General features: G+C 35.7%; 4 protein-coding genes across 7 annotated transcripts; all 4 read left to right on the plus strand.

Annotated features, from left to right (window-relative positions):
- The first annotated feature begins 221 nt into the window (after positions 1-221).
- On the plus strand, positions 222-1,322 carry LOC135792957 (uncharacterized). Its single transcript, XM_065303783.1, has one exon. The coding sequence runs from the start codon at positions 222-224 to the stop codon at positions 933-935; it is 714 nt and encodes a 237-aa protein (XP_065159855.1). The 3' UTR covers positions 936-1,322.
- Positions 1,323-6,013: 4,691 nt separating this feature from the next.
- On the plus strand, positions 6,014-11,285 carry H2.0 (Homeodomain protein 2.0). Its single transcript, XM_065303782.1, has 3 exons — positions 6,014-6,525; positions 9,765-10,455; positions 10,517-11,285. Exons 1-2 carry the CDS (start codon positions 6,123-6,125, stop codon positions 10,139-10,141), a joined length of 780 nt encoding a protein of 259 aa, XP_065159854.1. The 5' UTR covers positions 6,014-6,122; the 3' UTR covers positions 10,142-10,455; positions 10,517-11,285.
- Positions 11,286-14,291: 3,006 nt separating this feature from the next.
- On the plus strand, positions 14,292-19,624 carry LOC135792955 (uncharacterized). Of its 4 annotated transcripts, none has more exons than XM_065303777.1 (6): positions 14,292-14,495; positions 17,463-17,741; positions 17,857-18,062; positions 18,193-18,276; positions 18,419-18,669; positions 18,729-19,624. In XM_065303777.1, the coding sequence occupies exons 2-6, from the start codon at positions 17,471-17,473 to the stop codon at positions 18,856-18,858; spliced, it is 942 nt and encodes a 313-aa protein (XP_065159849.1). In that variant the 5' UTR covers positions 14,292-14,495; positions 17,463-17,470; the 3' UTR covers positions 18,859-19,624. The 4 variants fall into 4 exon arrangements, with proteins under 4 accessions (XP_065159849.1, XP_065159850.1, XP_065159852.1 ...); XM_065303778.1 differs by having other exon boundaries at positions 17,463-17,726; XM_065303780.1 differs by lacking the exon at positions 18,193-18,276.
- A 471-nt stretch (positions 19,625-20,095) lies between these two features.
- Positions 20,096-21,210, plus strand: LOC135792959 (uncharacterized). The gene is made up of 2 exons (XM_065303785.1): positions 20,096-20,447; positions 20,504-21,210. The coding sequence occupies exons 1-2, from the start codon at positions 20,302-20,304 to the stop codon at positions 20,991-20,993; spliced, it is 636 nt and encodes a 211-aa protein (XP_065159857.1). The 5' UTR covers positions 20,096-20,301; the 3' UTR covers positions 20,994-21,210.
- The last annotated feature ends 40 nt before the right edge of the window (positions 21,211-21,250 follow it).

Consider the following 21,250-nt stretch of genomic DNA (forward strand, 5'->3'; position numbering starts at 1 on the left):
GAAGAGTAAAGTAGCTTCGATAATTTTCCATGTCAACGTGGATAATTGCTCCTCTTTTTTCAACACACCGCGCACAGCAAGCAAAAAGCGCTCGCAAGAAGAGGATAGAAATGAAGACACCCAAGAAATGAATGTGTGCTCTGGTATCTTCTGCCATGCTTGCGCGGATTCGCGAAAAATGAGTTTAGTTGCGATCCGACGCTCGTTGGAGCCGATGCAAGATGCTCCGCGGCGCGCGGCTAACATGCTATCTAATCGTGATACAAATCGCAAGTTCACAGGACTTCTCAAATTCCTACGACATCAGAACCTTAAGCGAACTATCAATCGATCAGTTATTGAGTGTCAAAAACAAGTTTGAGTTACCATCAGTGGACATCCCAGATGAAGACGAATCAGAAGATATTGAAGAAATGGAGTCACGTGGGAATACCTCCTCGGGTCCAGTCGCTATGGCGCTTAGAAGAAGATCAAAACCACGATCGAAAACCAGCACATCCCTAAATCGAGGCGGTTGGGAAGCAGAGGAAAAAGGAAAAAAAGGCATTGGATCAATTTTCCAAATGTCCATCACCACATTAGCCTTCCTAGCCTTCGGTGGATATCTCCTATGTCTCGTCGTACAGAGTCTAAAGGACAAAGGCCACAGCAAGAAGATTATTGTCATCCAACAAACAACAGCAGCTCCAGTGACGACGGCTGCCAGACGTCGCCGCCGTCGTCGAAGACCAGTGCGTATCCGCCGTCCACAACGCCAGAAACGCACCGTGTACGAAAACCAAGGTGGGCTGAATTTCGACGGGCCTACCGTGGACATGACGCCGCATGTCAACGCAGAGGCGATGCTTGACGCTCTGGTTAGCCTGTCCGAGGCGTACACGCGCTACCACACCGTCGACTACCGCCGCATCAATCAGACAATTATACATTTCTAAGTAATTTACTCCGAACCGAAGCGATCGCGAGCTATTCGTGTCATGTTACACTTTAACTCTCTGCGTGCACGCTCTCCCGCGCTCGGCGACATGCAAATGCTACGAGAACGAACAATATTGTGCCCGGAATGCAACCAAGATGTAGGTGGCTACACGAAGAACCAACAAGGGACGCATTCATGTAGTTAATTAACTTAATTTAGTTCTGAAACATGTGGAAACAAATTTTGGTGTGTGTAGATGCTAGTTGAGGGCTCAAAAATTATTTATATTTATATTTATGATATGCATGTGAATAACAGCTTGATTAATTGTTAAATTACCTCGCAGATTAAGATAATAATATTTAATATTTATTGTAATTTTAAAAATAAATGTTTTAAGTGATTTTTTGGTGTTTATTATATAAATTACTAAAATTTTGAATTAGTAGGTAATATAATTCTATTTCCGGTATGAAAATATCACACAATGCCAAAAATAACAATTGAATGTTTTATTACATGATTGAAAAGTATGAGCACAAGTAATTACGCACTCCCAAACACAATAACACTAGATTACCTCGCGTTTCATACCATAACCGATTATAAAACGCCACCAATAAAGTGTAAAGTGATATTTCCAGCATTGTGCCGGTCGGTCGCACGCCAGGATCAGTATATTTATGACAGCGATACGCACGCAGCCTTCAAAACAAATTTAAATCCAATGCAACACGAGAAGGCGCAGCGCATCTACATACCACCAACATTTTCAAATATTTTCGTGTATAAAGTGGAACAAAATTTAATAAGTTTTAAGTTTAAGTTTTATTTATTTTCAGGCTAATTTTTTGCATTGTTAAGCATAAAATAAATTCAGTTTCATGGAGAGTACCTAGTTGAGAAAGAAAGTATTCAGCAGTCATCATGCGAAGGATGCATCTAGTCCTAATAAAATTAATGATGGAACGTGCGCATGTGATTATTCATATTCACGACGGCCGCAGACGAGACACGAGAAAGCAAATTATGTGGGCTATTAAATCTTTAATGACAATTTTCTGCTTAAGGTTGCTTTAAGGTCGGCGCTTCGTGATGGCAATTTCTCTTTTTTCGCGTGCAGTTTCATTTTCAATTACAAAAAATACAAAAATAATTCATTTCGTTCATAATACCTTTTATATTCTTCTGTGGACATTTTTAGAGGTGGCTACACCTGAAAATAATTAAAATATATTAAAAAATGAAAAATATTTTTAAAAATTAATTTACAACTAAATTAAAGTATAATTATTCTTGTCACTTCATGTGCGCAAAATGTCATACAGTTATGTTAATAATACACTAGATATAAAAAAAACACACATAGGAAATAATACATTAGTATAATTAAGATTTTATCAAACGTTTTGTTTGTTTCAGCTAAGTAAGGTCGTGAAGTTACTAAGTAAGCTGTAAAAATCAGTTTTTAATTTTTTTCAACTGTAGTGGATGCAAATAAATAAATAAAAAATAATGAAGAAAACATAAATCAATATTAAGCTTATAAATCCGTCGCTGACGTCAAAAGTAAGATTACGAGCTCCCGTGCGCACTGGGCTTAAATCACCTCGACAAGAAACTTCCTCAAAGACGCATGCGTGTGGCCAAATTTGCTTTCCGCCGAAAACGCATAAAACTGCGTAAATACTAATCACGGTTTGTGCATAGTTCTTGTTGCGTAAAGTACAACGGTAAAAAACACCCGACGAGTACGCATAAATTTGAAGCTTAACTCGGTAATTCGGCCATGATGTCATTACATTTTTGCGCTAATTTGTTAATTGCCGCCACGCCGACGTCATGCGTACACTTGCGTGAAATTGCCCAAACGCATTGTCAAATACTTATCTAAAGCAAATAATCAGCGTCACAAACTATTTCCAAGAAATAGTTTACCGCACATGCGGTAATAACAAATTGAAACACTCGGTTTAAATCCGGTAATATTAGTAAACCATTAAATTATCGAATTACAAACCAGCGTCTTTAATCGCGCGCTAATCATACCATCACGCATTCCGATTCCGGCCGCATCCCGATGAGATAAACTAATAAAAAGGTGTTTTTCTTACGTTTCGCTGCGTTTCGCAAACAATTTACGAGCGCCTCGGACTTATATTTCCTTAATCAACTTGTACTCTGTCCGGTTGTCCACCGAAATATAATAAACAGTCGTTTCCAACTCGTAAATTATGTGGAAATTATACTCGAGCGCGAAATTAACAAACTTAAGCGCTGTGCGCGTACTCAACGTGTGGAGGAGAGTTTTTTCATCGTTTTGTTAATAGGACGAGCATTGTGCGCGATGGTGACTTATGAATTTTATGATGATGGACCTCGGCGGACCTCACCTCGCGTTGTAATTTTTATTTCGTCATTCAAGCGCTAATGCTAAAGACTAAGCAGTAGAAGACGTAGAAATAAATTTAATCACTTTGCGTTCATTATGTCATTAGTCAATAATATCATAAATTAATAAACTTTGATTATAGCTAAGAGATTTCTTGTTTAATCAGGGGTTCCCAAATCTAAAACAAAATAAAATTAAATAAATTCACAAAATAACGCATTTTTGATTCTCCCACGAAACTTTAATAAAAAATATGCTTGAATGTCATTTAATTATCAAAGAAAAAAACAGTTACATCAATTATTAAACTAAACAACAAATAAATCCTGCTTTTTGTTCGTAAATTAAAATTTTCTTTATTATTTTCTTAAAAACAAAGATTTTAGAAGTAAAAAAACAAAAATTTGTATTTTAAGCAATATTTAAGTAAGATTTTAAGTAAATTTGGTAACCCTGTAAAATTACCTCCATGCAAATGCCAATTATAATGATTTACGATCGCGAGTTGCTTACAATTATCGCATGTAAATTAATTAATCGAACGCGCACGAAGTGGACGTGTCGAATGCCCCGAAAGACATAAACCACTCGCGATTGACCAACACACACACGCTGCACGAACTTTTAATTCGATTTGTGACGTCGCGTTTGCCGATGTGACACGCTCGATGATTTAATAAAGCGCGCGCAGGAGATATCCTCCTCCTGATGGCGAAGATGCGTGATTAATAAGAAATATAATAAACGCTGTGCGCGCGCGCGCGCCGCAATAAAAAAGCGTCGCATCGATATTCGTATATGTGTTTAAGCGTTATTTAAACGAGCCATTAAACGCAATAAATAAATCACGTGGCGCGCTGGGCGCTGCGCTCGTGGGGCTCTTGTGACGGGGCCTCATAAAAATGTAAATTGTCCAAAGCGCAGGCGACGCGGTGCCTCGCATCGTTTTTCGGATTTCACGCTGATTTCCTTCCATTAGAACACACGCACACACATAGAACTTAATATTATTTATATCGAAGATTTCCGATGTTTCCTATGATATCGAATTCGATTATCTTCACCAATTGGTTATTGATTGAATGATACTATCGTAGATTTTCTAATAAGTTTTGTGTAATGGATACTGTCATAACTATTATGTCATAAAAGGTGTTCAAAACTCAGCATTTCTTGCATAAATGTCAAATAAAACAAAGAAAGATAAAAATAAATAAAAATGATTTAATATGAGCGCAAACAGTTGCCTCTCAAATTACAAATAAATTGAAATAAACTTATGCAAACGAGCAATAAATAAAACAAATACAATATAAAATACTAAACTTTATTCACTGCAAATACAAATTAGCTGAAATTTACGAGATGAAATTTGTCAATTAAAATAAATGTTGCCACCGTGTTAATTAATGCCAACGGGCGAGTGACATGCATAATACCACCGTGTTTGCATTTGCAGATCGCGTGCATGGTGCATAATTCGCGCGCGTGCGTGTCGTGCGACTGCGCAATGCGAAATTGATGCTAAGCGTTGTTGTCATGCGCAGAGAGAGAAAAAAAAAAGCGCCCAAGTGAGGTTATGCTCATTAAACACCAAAGCCCTGCGCGTCGCTAAGTGATTGCTAATTTACGCAGTCGGTAGTGAAAGGGCTCATATATGCGCATATCTATGCTGCGCATCGCTCTTTCTTCGACTCGTAAACAAATCACACATAAACATTCACATACCAAGCGTTTTAAATTCTACATAACCTTAAAATTTAATTTAAAGTGTAGATTTTACGTTTGACTCTGTATTGAGGTTATGTATAGTGTAAATAACCCTGCTTTGCAAACGATATTGGTATTGCATTATTGGCGAGGATTCATATTCATACCATATGCGTGTTGAATGTGTGTGTTGGTGTGTGATTAATCGCTGTTGAATATGAGTCGGTCGGGCTAATGTGAACACGTTATTAGTATGTAATAAAGTATATAGTTATTCGTTCGGGCAGTAATTCTCGCCGCGGGAGTCGCGCCGCGCGATCACCTGCTGGCAGGACCTCACCTTTAATAGCATTATTTATGTCGGGTATACCTGCACGCCGTGTATACCTCCTGCGGATTGGCGGAGCGTGCGCACTGCACACTTCGTGTGTACGCGCAAAAAGGATCCAGCCAGGACGAATAAAACTGTGAACACCTCGCGGTGTAAATTGACAAAAAACAATAATACAATAATCATAATATATCTTGGAAATAACTAAATAAAGTTTAAGTAAACTTAATTTCAGTCAAGCTGAAAGTCAATTTAAGTATACACCGATAATTTCCTCATCATTCCTTAATCCTTAATCCAATAAACCTCGGCATTTATTTATGTCTCGATGGCGTTGAAAGACACAAAGCAAACATCGCTTCCGTTCGCCGTTTCCAACTTTTAAGCAAACCAAAGTCCACAAACCATAAAATCCTTTCTTCATCAAAATCAAACACATATAACTCGCACAGAAAAAATTATGAACACATGCATGCGTATGTGACTTAACTTAAGTCATGTGGTCCGATGTGTGTGTCCGATGAAGACAAATCGCCAGATAAATGGTTGGAAGAAGCTGCGCGCCTTGGAACGCCTCGCCGCCTTGCTCCGCCTACTCGCAGCGCGTTCAGCAAGCGCCGCATGCGTGTTGCGAGTCATTACGCTTCATTAGCACGACGATTACCACAACACGCCGGTCGGTAGCGCCCAAAACGTGTCGCGCGCGCGTGTTTACACACCCTACACCCTCTCAGATTGACAGGACCACCCAAAACATCAAAATTCTCATCATGTCCGATAGCAGTGATAGTGTGACCAACAGTGTGACAAACAGTAATAACAACAACAATAAACCGGAGAAGATTAAACTCAAGTTTGGTATTGAAAGACTCTTGGCGAGTAATCCGGATGCAGAAAACAATGAAAAAGCACGTGGATTCAAGCGTGTGGAGACCGGAAGATGTGCGAGTCATGAATCCGACGGGCATGACCATAATGGACACGTGGTGCCCTGTGTGGAGTGTGTCACTTCAATGTATAGATGTTGTGCTATCCGAGGCGGCGGAAATAATGATTCGTATCCGGAAAATACCTACGGACATGATTTTCTGCATGGGTTTAATGGACTCGGGGTGCTTACAACCGGAAATGTGTATACTACTCCTATACGGCCATATCCCACAAGACCACAAGGTAAATATTTTGTTTTATGGCCGCTAGAGGACACCACTTACTAAATTCTATAAAAAATGTAGGTATTGGTTTTATGTTGAGTAAAACAAAAAAATATGGGGAAGAAATTTTTTTAGTAAAAAAAATAGGAAAAATGAAGACGAAAATGACAAAAAAACTAATTTGATAATAAATAGGTTCAAAATTCAGTTATTATACCTACTGTTAGTTTAGATATTTTTGTTTTTTTAGCCTTTAAATTGGCTTTTTGAACTTTAATAAACAAATAAAAAAATGATAATATCAGTTGACTAACGATTAAGGTTTCCTATTAAAAAAATTTTATCAGATTTTTCGTATGTTCGATTACAATACTCCAACATTGGCCAAGCATTGTCATCATACATATGCAACCAATATTCCACAAAAATAACAAAACTGATGAAAAAGACAATGAAAAGCAACTAACTTAATAATAAAATTATTAAAAAATTCGGTGGCACTGTTTGTTTGAGTATTTTAACATTTTTTAACGTTTAAATTGGCTTTCTGAACGTTAATAAACAAATAAAAAATAATTTCGTAATAAAAATATTTGTGGAATATCTTTTAAACCATTAATGGTTCCTATTACAAAATTATTATGAGATTTTTCATATGTTCGATTACAATACTCCAACATTGGCCAATCGTTATCATCATACATATGCAACCAATATTACACAAAAACCACAAAACTGATAAAGAAGACAATGAAAACCAACGGATTTAACAATGAAATTGTTTAAAATTCGGAGTGATTGTTTGTTTAAGTATTTTTCCACTTTTTAACCTTTAAATGTGCTTTACGAACATTAATAACCAAATATAAAATAGTTTCGTTTAAAATGTGTGAGGAATATTTTTTAAACGATTGAGATTTCCTGTTAGAAAGTTATTATGAGATTTTTATATGTTCGATTACAATATTCCAACATTGGCAATTCATTGACATCACACATATGCAACCAATAATACACAAAAATAACAGAATCTCTCGTACTACCTACCATTGTATTTCAATAACAGAATTGATGAAAAATACGATGAAAACAACTGATTTAATAATTAAACTGTTCCAAATTCGGGGTGATTGTTTGTTTACGTATTTTTCCACTTTTTAACCTTTAAATGTGCTTTCCGAACATTAATAAACAAATGAAAAATAGTTTCGTATTAAAAATGTCGGTTGAATAACGACGAAACGATTGAGATTTCCTCTCTCACATCGCATAAAAATAAATAAATGGTCGAAATGGTCGTGTTTACCGCATCGTGCGCGTTCTGTTGATAATAAAGCGAAATAAAAACCAAATGTTCGATGCGCACCCTCTCTAATAGACAACGCGTAAACAAAGCCGCGCGTCTATTAACATCGATTATACAAACACTTAGCGTCCTCTTCGCCGGCGAGCAATAAACACGATGGATTCGTGCGCAAGGAAAATAAATTCAAAGGACTAACTCAAAACCCATCTTCAACAAGCATCAGCAAGCCCAAAAATGAAGAAGAAGCGATAAAAGTTTACGACGCGAAGAACACGCGCTTCCACAGAAGATAAAACAAAAACAATCGCTGCATTTATTCGACCGAAATAATTAGATCCAAGTAAACAAAACTCAATTTTTTTTTGAGGTTTATGACTTTTTACAGCAAATTAAAATCTCCGCGAGGAATTTCTTTCAGTTTGTAGCAATTACATTGCAATAAACATTTTGAAAGTAGGTAATTGAAATGTGTTTATATTCAAGCATATTGCGAGCATATTCGAAAATCGATAAAAGCTCCCAAAGTGTATGTGTGCGCACGTTACATCTGCTTTCAATAAAAGCTATCGACGGCAATTAAATCAAATCGCCGCGCGGCGCACGCGAAACATAAACATTTACCGAAAAATTTCGGGAGAAAAAACCTGCTCACATTTACGCACTCGCGAGTGATTGTAGCAGTAACTTGTGCCGAGATATTAAATCATTATGTCATCCTGGCCGGTGATAAATCATCGATTTATGGATTATTAATCATTAAAAAACATTTCACGAAAATCAATTAGTGGCGATTATGCGATTCGTTGAATTCACATTTCGAAAATTGTTTTCAAGATCAGTGGGAATCATCTGCAATGTGCGCGATGATCATTGTGGAAACAAACACATGCAATATGGCACTAAATAGCGGAGAAATTGTGAAAACAAATACGAATTCAATCAATCCGAGAGCGCTTTGTACAAATCACTCAACAGGCTTATAAAATTATAATCAGATTCTGCATATGTTCGATTAGAATACTCCAACATTGGCCAGGCGTTGACATCATACATATGCAACCAATATTACATTAAAAAAACAAAATTATTGAAAAAGACAAGAAGAAAGACCTGATTTAATAATGAAAAATACATTTTTACAATTTTAAACCGTTAAATGTGTTTTCTAAAGAGTTACAAACAAATAAAAAATTGTTTTGTATTAAAAATGTCCGTGGAGTATCTTTAAATGTTTGAGATTTCCAATTAGAAAATTCCAATAAAAATTTTTGTATGTTCCAAAACAATACTCCAACATTGGCCAAGCGTTGACATCACACATATGCAACCAATATTACATTAAAATAAGCAAACTATTGAAAATATTTTTTTAAGATTTTATAATGAATCGGTTAAAAATTCACCGAGACTGTAATTTTACGTATATTTACGTTTTTTTCTTTAAATTGTGTTCTGAACATTAATTAACAAATGTAGTTTTAAAAAAATGTTAAAAACACTTGTGGAATAACATTTCAACAATTTCGTATGTTCGATTACAACACTCCAACATTAGCCAAGCATTGACATGACTCGTAGGCAACTAATGTTACATGAAATTCGAAGCAGTGGAGCAGATGTAATTTACTTGCGACATGGAATTAAGAAAACAGTATTAGGCTGCGACGTGTAAACAAATCGTGAGTTATTTTGGAGATATTTATATTACGCCACTTTATCAACAAGCAGCGCAAAACTATGTATCAACTTCCGAGGCGTGTTATGAATGAAGAACGAGCTGTTTTGTGCGCAACAAGGGCAGAATGTGATTCATTCAAGCCTCAGCGCGTAAATATTTATGTCGTTAAATTAGCTTTCAAATAAATCGCTTGTAAAACAAATTAAACATAAAATAATTCCAAGTATTCGATCTTCTAAATTGTATTTTATAATTTATTCAATATTATTTTCAGTGCGTTTATCTGGATTATCTTCGCTATCTCCAACGACATTGTCCGCACAGTCACCGCCAATGCAAGTTGCCGCCCCTCATCATGCGGGTGCAACATCAGCAGCAAAACGAAAACGTTCCTGGTCCCGAGCAGTTTTCAGTAATTTACAACGCAAAGGCCTCGAAAGACGTTTCCAACTACAGAAATATATTACCAAGCCAGATCGTCGGCAACTGGCAGCCACCTTGGGACTGACGGACGCACAGGTAAAAGTGTGGTTCCAAAACCGCCGCATGAAGTGGCGCCACACGAAGGAGTCGCTCAAAGGCGACAGCGCAGTTGATTCAACGCAAGACGAAACGCTCATAGATGTCGATACTGTTGCTGACTCGGAGTAACACCACACAATGCGCATGACAAATGTACTTAAGAAAGATGCTAAGTTTAAATGGAATAAATTGTAATATTAATAATAATAAACATATTTCTATGATAATTATATTTATATATAATTTATATCGCGACTTACATTAGTTGTAACTGACTGATACGGGCAGATATCGTGTGTTTACTAGAGATAAGCCATTTATCACGTTTACTTGAGCATGCAAGTAGACTAGTCAACGGTATAACATTAAATTGCTCATCTAAAACATTGGTTAACAGAAACATCGCAAGTATTCCGTTCAAAAGAAAAAATTACATAAAAATGGTAAGTTGATGTAAAAGTATCTAAAGTATATTAAATACTAATTAAATTGTGTTTTTTTTAGCCTCGAAGAAGAACTACAGAACGTCCAATAGACTTGTTTGAAACTGAACCGAAAAATCCAAAAGAAAATCTTACACTGGCTTCGTATTCCTTGGATTTTCTAAGTAAATTAACAGGAAATATTTATTTCATCACCAGTATATTAAGTATAGTCATTTTTATCTTATTAATTATTATTATAAGACTGTGTATAGTTAATCGACGACAAAGGAAAATAATTCGGATGAGTAACGGTAGAAGACATTATGATTATTCATTCAATTCATTAGCCAAATATTAGATTATAAATAACCTGTTAATTAATAGTATATTTAGTATCAAGTGGCTAAACTTCTTTAATCACTACTTTAGTCACGGCTTTGGACGTCCAAGTTTAAAGAACCACTTTTTGTGTGGAACCCGTGAAAAAGCTGACGCTTTAAAGTTGGAAGTAGAAAAATTATAATTTATATTGTACATAAAATTTATACTTAGTCATATTTAGAAGACATTATTGTTATTCGTTCAATTCATTTGCCAAATTTTAGATTATATATAATCAGTTAATTAATTGTATATTAAGTATCAAGTGGATAAACTGTGGCTTTAAAGTACTTTAGTCACGGCCTTGGCCGTCCGTGTTTAAAGTACCACTTTTTGTGTGGATACCCGTGGAAAAACTGACGCTATAAAGGTGGAAGTAGAAAAATTATTATTAGTCATATTTTATAAAAATTGCACATGTAAACTAGAATATTCGCTTTGTAAGTAAAATATCTTGTAAAATCTAATGAGAGATGGTGGATTCGCATTCCTCATTCATTTGTGACGTTATGACGGTGCATTATGATACGCGGCGCGTTTGTATGGTTAAATTTTTGTGGAATCTAGGTGATGGGCTTATTGTTTCGCCGACAGGGTACAGTTATGTGCTTCTATTAGCATTACCATGAGTAGTGCCATTGCTGTTTTCGTTATTATAAATTATTATGGTTTGTGTGGTTCGTGATTCTTTCAAGAAGAACCAAATAATAACGCTAATAATGATCATCAAAATAACCGAAATAATAGGTATCCTGTGCGTTGACAAGTCAAAAATCTTATAAAAAAATCAATTTTATTATTATTACGAAAAAATATTGTGTATACTTCATGAGAAAATTAAATTTTAAGGTTATTTCCGTGTATTTATCTGATTTAATATAGGCAACCAACAATTTAGGTGCAATGAATATAAAAATTGATGTTTAAATTCTTTTCTCACAGTTTTCGCATCTTTTTAAACTAAAACATAGTGCAAACTAATAAATAATTCATAAGTGTGTGTGTTTACACGTTCTGTTCCACATGCGCATCGCCACGGAAGAACAAATCGTACATATAGTTTGCTTTCAAGCAAACATTTAATTTAATAAACTGTTTCTGCAATTTATACCAATAGAGTCAAATTATATATTGCAACCGATTGTGTTTGTTAATAATTGAAAAATTAACTGTAAAGCCAAACAATGCAAATTGCACAAAATAACTTATTATAATAATTGTATTATCAACATAACAAATCTCTGCAAAAATTAATTTAATATAATTTTATAATAGAATAAAAGAAAGTAGACGATAGAAATGATGGTCATATGAGTATGAAATTATATAATTTCACATTTAGTTCACTTTAGAATCGGTTGTTCTTGTGCACTCGTTTGATAATTTTCATCATTGTCATTTATTTGTTATTTCATCGTGTTTAATTTTATCCATTCATATTTTCATTGTTCTTTACACAAGAAAACACGATGGTGACTAGTCGCCATTGTCTATCTACTTTCTTTACTGCGGTAAATTATTTAACTGGAATTTACCATTTGGCTGTTTTTCGTGTATTGCACAATATGCGATTGTTTAAAGTCAAAAGCGGTGATAACTTCATATAATGATCAATATCATACAAAATATACGCAAAAAACGGAAGAGGAAGTTGTATTAACATCTAAAAGAGTGAGAAAATTGAAATTTAAAAAAATACATCGTAAACTATGCAAATTTATAATTTAAATAAATAAAAAACTACTTTAAACTACCATGATGTAATAACAAACTGTTAGCTTAATCGCACATCTTCTCCAGCGCCATAACCATATAATTATTACTTATCGTACAAATCAAGCGAAGGAAATAAACGTCCAAGCAGGCGTGTAATCGCTCGGACCAATTTGATACTCGATATATATCATAAATGTAGTTGTAGTTGGGCCAGCGAATGAAGACACACATTCACCATTCAAACATTTTATTATGTGACATAACGGACACACTCGGCGCCGCGCATCAACGCATGTGATGCTTTTCGAATAATTTTCAGCCTTGTCCACGACTGCCACGGATGCAAACCGCGAATATGTGTACACCACGCAAGCGCAAGAAGCTTATGAAAAACCCGACCAGTGAGTCGGTGAGCGAACGAGCGTTTAACTGTAAACGCATACTTTGATGCGATCGGTTTTATTCGATTTGTTGATATTGAAATTATTTTAATAAAAAAAATTAAAATAGTATTGTTTGTGTTTTTGTAAGTTTTTTTGTTAAAATTCCACAAATAAAAGTTTTTTTTATAAATATTTTTGTTTGCGTGCGTACATCTCTATTTTACACACTCAAATAAAGTAAAAATAGTAATTATGTAGTACATTTAATTAAAATCTAACCGTCTTGAGCAACCTACACCCGTGTGACTCTTTTTAACACTTGTTACAGTAATTTATATAATTTGTAAGCCAAAATTAGAAGCACCAACGAACTTCGGAACTGAACAAGTCCGTAAGTAAATTAATAAGTGATAATTTCGCTGCGTTTAAAACATACAACATTACTGTTCATTCTGTCGAGCTTTCCGCTGAACTTGAAGCACATAAATACATAATGTGTTAATATTTACTGTTACCTTTCTTCTTCGAGTTAGCACACACACCTAATTGCATTTATTTACGCAGGTGGATGAAATTTAATAATTTTACAATCAATTACACTAAAATATACAATTGTTCAAAAAGTGTGTCTTATAAAAAGACAATCAAAACATCCTGATGACCTGATGACGAGTCGGAAGTAATCTTGAGAAGAATTATATGAAATTGGGAGTTGCGTGTTTGTGGTCTTTCCTCGAATCTGCGCTCATTTTAATATCCTTCTGCGAACAGATGAGAGTAACAAAAACCACGTATCTTACTTTTGTCAAGCGCGTTGAGATTCGGTGTATCGTGATTACGATTAGCTGCATTGCATTCGCCGATGGCCGCGTTATTGCCATGTTCTACTAGTTTTCTTAACGATTGTGTTGCGTTCGCGATGTGAGGTGTTTTTTCCGCAACATATTTCGTTTCATATCCTGTTTGGTGGCGAGCCGCGAGAGAGACCTCAATGATGGCACACGACACACACAATTTACAATGGCTTAAAGAGCATGAGATGAATCAACTAATGAATAATGCGAGCAATGTGAGTAAAAGTGTGCGGAAATGGCAAAAATATGAAAATTAGAATTTTTTTTCGAAACCAATAATTTTATAAGATATTTTAAAATTTGAAGTGACTTAAGTCGCTAACAAGATGCAAAAACTTTGAAGAAGTCTTTGCAAAAGATGAAGAAATTAAAGTTGGCAAAAGTAATAGACTTTTATTGCCGCCGTCCCACCCAAAGTTTATTGCGTCTGCGTCGTTGGCACGCGTGTGCATCTCTTCCTTCAGGTAAGTGGGTCACGCTATATAAATACAAGTTCAAGGTATCTCAGCGGCCATTTCGTTTCAAAAGCACGTCGAGAGACGAGTACGTAGTGCCGTGTGCTGACAATCCTACCGCAATCGGTACACTTGTTGCTGGTTCTTTTACATTTACCTCCCGCACGTCCATTGGAGCTTTGGTGCGGCACATCTTCGTCGGCAGTCGAAGCGAACGCATCGCAACGATAGAAATTTAGTGAATTACTTTAAAATATTCCAATAAATCGGTAAGTAATCATAATTTTTATTGATTTTTTATTAAAAATTTAAGAAAAAAATACAATTTATATATGAATCAGTTAAAAAGAAGGTTAACGTACTTTACAATATCAAACCGTAAGCAGTGCACACATGCGCGTAAAAGTTTTGCAGTCGCGAAGCTCTCAGATGGTCGAGATGACCTCGATTCAATTGAAAAATCATGCAAACGCGCGTTAAGCAGAACGCAGCACGCGAAACTCACAGCTCACATGTTACTTTTTACTCCTGTGCGCTTGCTACAAATCTTGTTTTCATCGATAAAAGTGCAACACACGCCGACAGGAAAGCTGCTAATGACTTCCAGCGCTTAACGCTAGATTTCTCGATGTGTACGTGCGTTTTTTTTTTCTCTCTCGACGATACGAGACAAATATTTGAAAAATACTTTCTTTTATGATTCATTTTCTAATCGGCTAATCGCCGATTTGTCTGCGCCGCACGACGCACGAAACACTAAAAAATATCAAAGCCAACACACAAGACAGCAAGAAATGCCTCGAGCCAAGTTAAAACTTTTTCGACTTCTAGAGTTCCAGGTTACTAGGTGTCAATAACACAAATTGAAATTCGTCATTCCAACACAATCAACTTCAAGTTTTTTGTGTTTTATGATATATCAATGAATAAACAAATAGCTATTGAATATACGAGTATACGAATCGAAAACTTTCTCGGAGAGAAAATAAGCATCTCTTCAGAGGTTCTTAGTTTTAGTTGTTAGCTATTTATGCATGACATTTTCATTCATTGTTGACCATTATTATAAACACGTTCGACGACTTTCAGTTGTAAATTTCAGTATTATGTTCACTCACCATTAATTTTCCGTGAAATCCTCCTCACATAGAGCTTTGTATTGGACGTAACTGCAAATAAAAACAAGAAAAAATTAATAACTGTAAAGTGTAACAAAATTTTCGGGTCTTTTGTCAATGTCAATCAACCATAAAGAGAGTTCTAACTGTTTCGACACGAAAATCGTACTTGCGCCAACGCAAACACGTCCAAATCAAATAAATTACAGCTACTTGTGTGCCTTGCGCAGAAAAAAACGCCGTGAGCTTAACACTTACAGCTAGTTAGTGATATGAGCTGCTGTAAGCCTTCCTAAGTACACATAACGTTATTATTAATAAGACGCTCGCACATTCTCTCGCCGGTGTAAATTACCTTTCAATACACACGATATTTAACGGTGTTTCACTTGAGGCCACATTTTAATTTTCAACTCGTAAAAATACCAGCCACTTCTTTCTAATGATGTAAAATTGAACTTGAAATTGAACTTGATTTCAAAGCCGCGTTTTGATTGGGTTTTAATTGAAGGTTCGTTTTTTTACTTTTCACTCGACGGATGAAAAGTTAATAAAATATCGAGATCGAAACGAAAGCAAGCCGCGACGCACGTGTGCAGATTAAAATTGAAGCATACGCGGATGATTTACACTCGACATGCGCGTACCTATATGAGTGAAAGTGATCCGGAAGTGACGAAAATAAAATTGAAAAAAATATATTGCCGGTGTAGTTGATGTAGTTTTATTAATGGTGGTTTTAGTTTTGGTTCCCAGGCGGTCCAATCCGCTCCAATTAGTTTCGATTTGTTGTAGAATCACCGTTAATGATGCTGATGGTAATTAGCTGCGGTCTTTCACACCCATCAATTCAATTCATGCAGTTTATTATTTTGTAACGTTATTTTCGGTCAATTAAACAAGAAAATTTATTTTTTTAAATTTAATAATAAAATTTTAATTCAATTTTTGAAGAAAAATTTGTATGTAGGAAACGTGAAAGTTCGCGCCCAACCAGAACATTTTGTAATATTTTATTCTGTAATAAAGATCATCATTACTCGTGTGCACATGCTCATGGATGATACATGAATCATTGTTTCGCGCACATATTCGAAATTGTCGCATTGTTCGCGTCCGATTGTTACTCAAAACAATAAACAAATTTCATATTTATACATAAAAACCTAACCAGCATGAAGCGACCATTTTGAATTTGACACGCAGGTCTAACTTGGTATATTATTGCAATAACACCAGCTATGAAACAAAACAAAAACCAAGAAGACAAGTCGGGACGCGGCTAATAAAAGAAACAGTTCATTAGCATTCGGTTCAGTAACTGTTAATAACAGTTAAGACAAGAACATCATCGCGATCGCTGATTGCTGAATGTGAAAGAACACTAAAAAGCACTCTTTACACTCCAGCAATAATTTACCAGTGCGCGGAAGAAGTTGATTAATTACGCGTGCGAAATAGACCAAAGTTGAGCTTAAACTTGAGTGCAAATTAAGCACAAAGCGCAACACAACACAAAACATTTGTGTTTCAGCGCCATTAATTTTAATATTTTTACATAAAAACAAAAAAACAAACGCGTTTTGGTGTTGTTGAATGTATAGTGCATAAAATGTATGCACTGAAGACATTCTAGAAGGTGGAATAATTAAATCGGACGTGAAATGACCGAAACAAACACAATCATGGCCTAGTTTTCTTTAAAAGCGTATTTAGAACAATTTAGATTATTTCGAAGTCAAAACTTCAAAAAGAAAACAAATTACACTTGCGTAATCATAGATAATTGTAAAAAAATAACAAAATGAAAGTCTAGTCCTTAAAACAATAACAATTTCCACCTGAAACAAATTTCATCGTTCTTCCGCGTTCGAATCCGCATTCCTCCGCGTACGGAACGCGCTGCAAGGAAGGTTGGAGGGCACTAGGTCTCTCCTCTTCGGCGCACGATGACCTTGTAACAGTTTCGTGCACCGTTAGTTCATTAAACTCGGAAGAGCACACACACCACACACTATGAGTCGCACCGTTAAACTTACACGTCTCAGTCTTAAACACACCTCTTAACCGAGCAGTACGATATAAAATTTATAAAATCTTCGCCTGTTTCTTTTAAAGATTCCAAGATGTATAAGCAAGTCACCGGCTGGGCGTACTGCGCCCTTATAGTAAGCAGTTGTTTGATCAGCACCTTCGCTTACCCAAACTATCCAGATAGTTTCGTACCGTCAAGGACTCCACAATTACCATCGCTACGCATCGAGCGTAAATTCGCCGAAAAACCAAACGCCATCAAAAAAGTAGCTCTGGATGATTTGGATGATGTCAACACCAACAGCATCTCGGATTCTACTGGTGGCTTCTCGTGGTCCAACTTATTAGGTAAGGAAGTTATTGGTAAGGCATTTTTTTGATTTTATCTTTTAACATTTCCAAACAAAAACAAAAAATATTAATAATCTCACAAAAAAATTTTTCGTAAATTTAACAAAAAACATTTTTTTTATCAAAGGAATGGTCATGCAAATGATCTTCAACCCAGGCGGTGGTCAACACGTCGGCCCCAACAAATCCGAAGGTTTAGACGACAATGGCATCGCCCCATCCCCATGGGCTAATCTCCTCTCAGTGGGTTTGAAGATCCTCACCGCGTTCTTGGGCGGCGGTAACGCCGGTGGTGATGGTATTGACAAAGTCGACAACGGATCCCCAATGCAGGTACGCACACCTTTCACACTAATCAGAAACACATTTACATACGAATAAGGCGTAGGCTTAAGGCGTAGCTAGCTATATAAAAAACAAAAAAGAACAATTGCACTAGTAGTGGCTTCTCGCTTTTGCACAGGGCATTCTCGCGGCGGTCTTGTCGGCGGTTGTCGGCTCCCAGAATCCCGAACAGGTGAACACCATGGCCAAACAAGCTGGCGAGGTACGTTCCTCAAAACTAATAAAAACTTAATAAAAACTAACATTTTGTATCATAAATTAATTAATTTTCAAAACACACATTGTATATTTACATATTTTTTATGTTTCTTTGTATGAATAATTAAATATTTATTCATTTACAGTTCATTAACATCGTTGTGAATCTTTTGGACGCTTTGAAGACATCTTTCTCGCATCGTTCACTCGCCGCGCGTAATCTTGGCCGAAAAGATTCAGTCAGTGACGCTACCGTTGCCAGTATTGCAATGGTCAAGGGATACATCCGGGCCCTTTCAACTGTTAACAGTGGATGCACCAAGAAGTACCTGTGTGATGCCAACGCTGAATGTTCAGGAGACATTGGCCAAACTAGCATTTTCTGTCAACTTGGAACGTAAGTTTTTAAAAAAAATTTAAAATATTTTCTTAAAAATTAATTTTTTTGATTTCTAGCTATGCTACAAGCTACATGTTAGAAAAATCAACAAATGGTCAAAGTTTCGAGGTTCTTTATGAGGCTGGCAGGCGTGGAAGGTCCGGAGACAACTGTCACCAAGCTTACTTGGAATGTAATGAGGTGTAAAATGGCGCCCGGACGCCATTTTGTACCACAATCAGGATCGCAATGTAATTTCACTCGAAACGCGACGTGCTCACAATAACTTAATTTATTCCCTTTTGTTTAACCCGCACGTTGTTACAATATTGTAAATATTACCCAAAATCAACTCCCACGCGATTATTTATTTCCGTTTCCGTTAAATTACTAATACGACTTTGTAATATTGATATATATATTTTCACCAGGCTGAATTTTGGCGTGCTAAACACTGATAATTTACATTTTGTCTATTATTGCATTTTGTATTGAGGTGGCTAGTGATTATGTAGTATGTTTGAATTGGTTACACTTGGTTACAGCACTGTTACGTCCCGCGCGCTAACGCGAGGGACCAATCAAATGTTATTTATGTATGTTTATGTTTAACTTAACGTGCAAATGAACCAATATGAATGAATTGGATGCGTGATGTGTGAGTGGATAGATTAGTTTTTTTAAAACGAATGCATGAGTTCTGAATGAGTCAATAATTTAGCGGTAGAGCAAGGAGTGGCAAGAGACACAAGCGAGGCAATCATCTTTATTGTATTAGGAGAGTATTATTTATACAAATTTATAAATATTTATACGTAATGAAGGCGGTGGAGAGTGGTGAGATGGAATGTTGGACGAGATGGCACTATTTATGTTTTATAAAATGATTTATTTGGTAATTTTTGTAAGGAAAACGAATGTAATTTAATATTATATTATTTATGTTTAATATAAATAAATATTTATAATTATATCTTGTGATTTTACTTAATTTTCCATTCAAAACTTCAAAAGGAACCATTTTACGAGGGTTTTTAGCCTCAAAACTACTTTTTAATAAGAAAATTAAAATAAATTTGTTGAAAATCATCAAATTATTGCAGTAGACTTACTGAAACGTTAATTATTCATTGAAGAATTAATGAAACTAAAGAAAAGAAAAGTTTTTAAGCAAAATCCTGTGATTTTCTTTTATATTTCGGGAATATAATACTTAATATCAAGTAAATGTCTAGTAAAAGTAACTTTTTATTAAATTTCCAACTAAAAGTAACGATTTTAGCCTTTTTCACCTTCTTCCCAAAGAAAAACCAGTTCATATAAGTCACGAACATGTAACTAGAAGACATAAATTAAGATTTACACTAATAAGCACAAAATTTGCGAGCATATTCTGCTCGGTTGGGCTTTGATGTCACACGGAAAAGTACATTCGTCAGCTAGCGGTAACCACGCGCACGTGCCCCTTATAATTACACATTTATTCTATTATTTCCGGCACACGAGCACACAGATTACTCCCAGTTTACTCTGGGGACAGAAATCGAATTCCACTTGAGTCGCTAGGAAACAAGAAACAAAACTTTAGTTCAGTTCTTCGTTTCATTACAATCACAAGTTTATATAATAAACATAATATAAAATTTCGCAATGGCTGCGAATGCAATCAATAACTTTTTTGGTGCGCATTCTCCAAGTTTGGGTTTTGGTGCATTCGGTGGATTAGGTCTTGCTTCATCAACAAAACCACCGCAATTGGAACGATATCATGAAGAACATCATGGATGGACATCAAAGTAAGTGCAATCACTTTATAAATTTTAAACTTGTTAATTTTATTATTTAATTTAAGAGGTCATTCAAAAGGTAAAAAGGGTAATGTGGCACTATCCGCGCTGACATTACTTGCATTCCTCTTCTTCCTGCACATCCTGCAAAATTGCATTCAAGAGCATATGCAAGAAATGAAGGGAAAATACAAAGGAAATAATAATGGCAATACAACCATCAATTTACCGAATGTGATTGTAATCGACAGTAGCAGCAACAGCAACGGTAGAAACAACCCGAAAGGTGATGATGGACTACTTCCACTATCAGAGGAAGATTTAGGTCAGTGGCCTATTAAAACGCATATGGCGCAGAAAGAAGCGCAGAATCGCGTGTATAAACCGCGCGCAAAGAAAACCAACCAGAAAAAACAACAGAAAGAAAATAAGCAGCAACAAGCGCAGCATCGGAATGCACCGACACCAGGAAAAAACACCATTCAAGGTTTAGCATATCCAATAGATGCGGCAGATGTAAACATACCAATGCATCGCATTGATAATATTCCATAATCTTATCTAGATACAAATAGTACTAGAGTGACAAGTGATCTTTAAACACTCACCACCAATAACAAACAAAATAAATTCACATAAGTGCATTGTAGCGTCATCAAGGCGCTAATAAAAGAATTATTTTTCAAAAATGCAGTGAGGTTACACGATAAACTCACTAATATCAAAAAACAAGTGCACTTATACACAAAAACAAATATTTAAACAAAATAAGACATCCTAGCGCCAATTCAAACCAAATTATATAACTATAA

The sequence above is a fragment of the Atheta coriaria genome, unplaced genomic scaffold (assembly GCF_025399875.1).
Source record: "Atheta coriaria isolate IRGN ID8LTWV9N9 unplaced genomic scaffold, Caltech_Dcor_3.1 hic_scaffold_5_pilon, whole genome shotgun sequence".
Taxonomy (NCBI): domain Eukaryota; kingdom Metazoa; phylum Arthropoda; class Insecta; order Coleoptera; family Staphylinidae; genus Dalotia; species Dalotia coriaria.

Coding starts and splice junctions, on each gene's coding strand:
- H2.0 (XM_065303782.1), top strand. CDS start 6,123: ATGTCCGATAGCAGTGATAGTGTGACCAACAGTGTGACAAACAGTAAT. Junction 6,526..9,764: donor ATATCCCACAAGACCACAAG/GTAAATATTTTG, acceptor TATTATTTTCAG/TGCGTTTATCTGGATTATCT.
- LOC135792959 (XM_065303785.1), top strand. CDS start 20,302: ATGGCTGCGAATGCAATCAATAACTTTTTTGGTGCGCATTCTCCAAGT. Junction 20,448..20,503: donor CATCATGGATGGACATCAAA/GTAAGTGCAATC, acceptor ATTTAATTTAAG/AGGTCATTCAAAAGGTAAAA.
- LOC135792955 (XM_065303777.1), top strand. CDS start 17,471: ATGTATAAGCAAGTCACCGGCTGGGCGTACTGCGCCCTTATAGTAAGC. Junction 17,742..17,856: donor ATTAGGTAAGGAAGTTATTG/GTAAGGCATTTT, acceptor TTTTTATCAAAG/GAATGGTCATGCAAATGATC. Junction 18,063..18,192: donor ACAACGGATCCCCAATGCAG/GTACGCACACCT, acceptor GCTTTTGCACAG/GGCATTCTCGCGGCGGTCTT.
- LOC135792957 (XM_065303783.1), top strand. CDS start 222: ATGCTCCGCGGCGCGCGGCTAACATGCTATCTAATCGTGATACAAATC.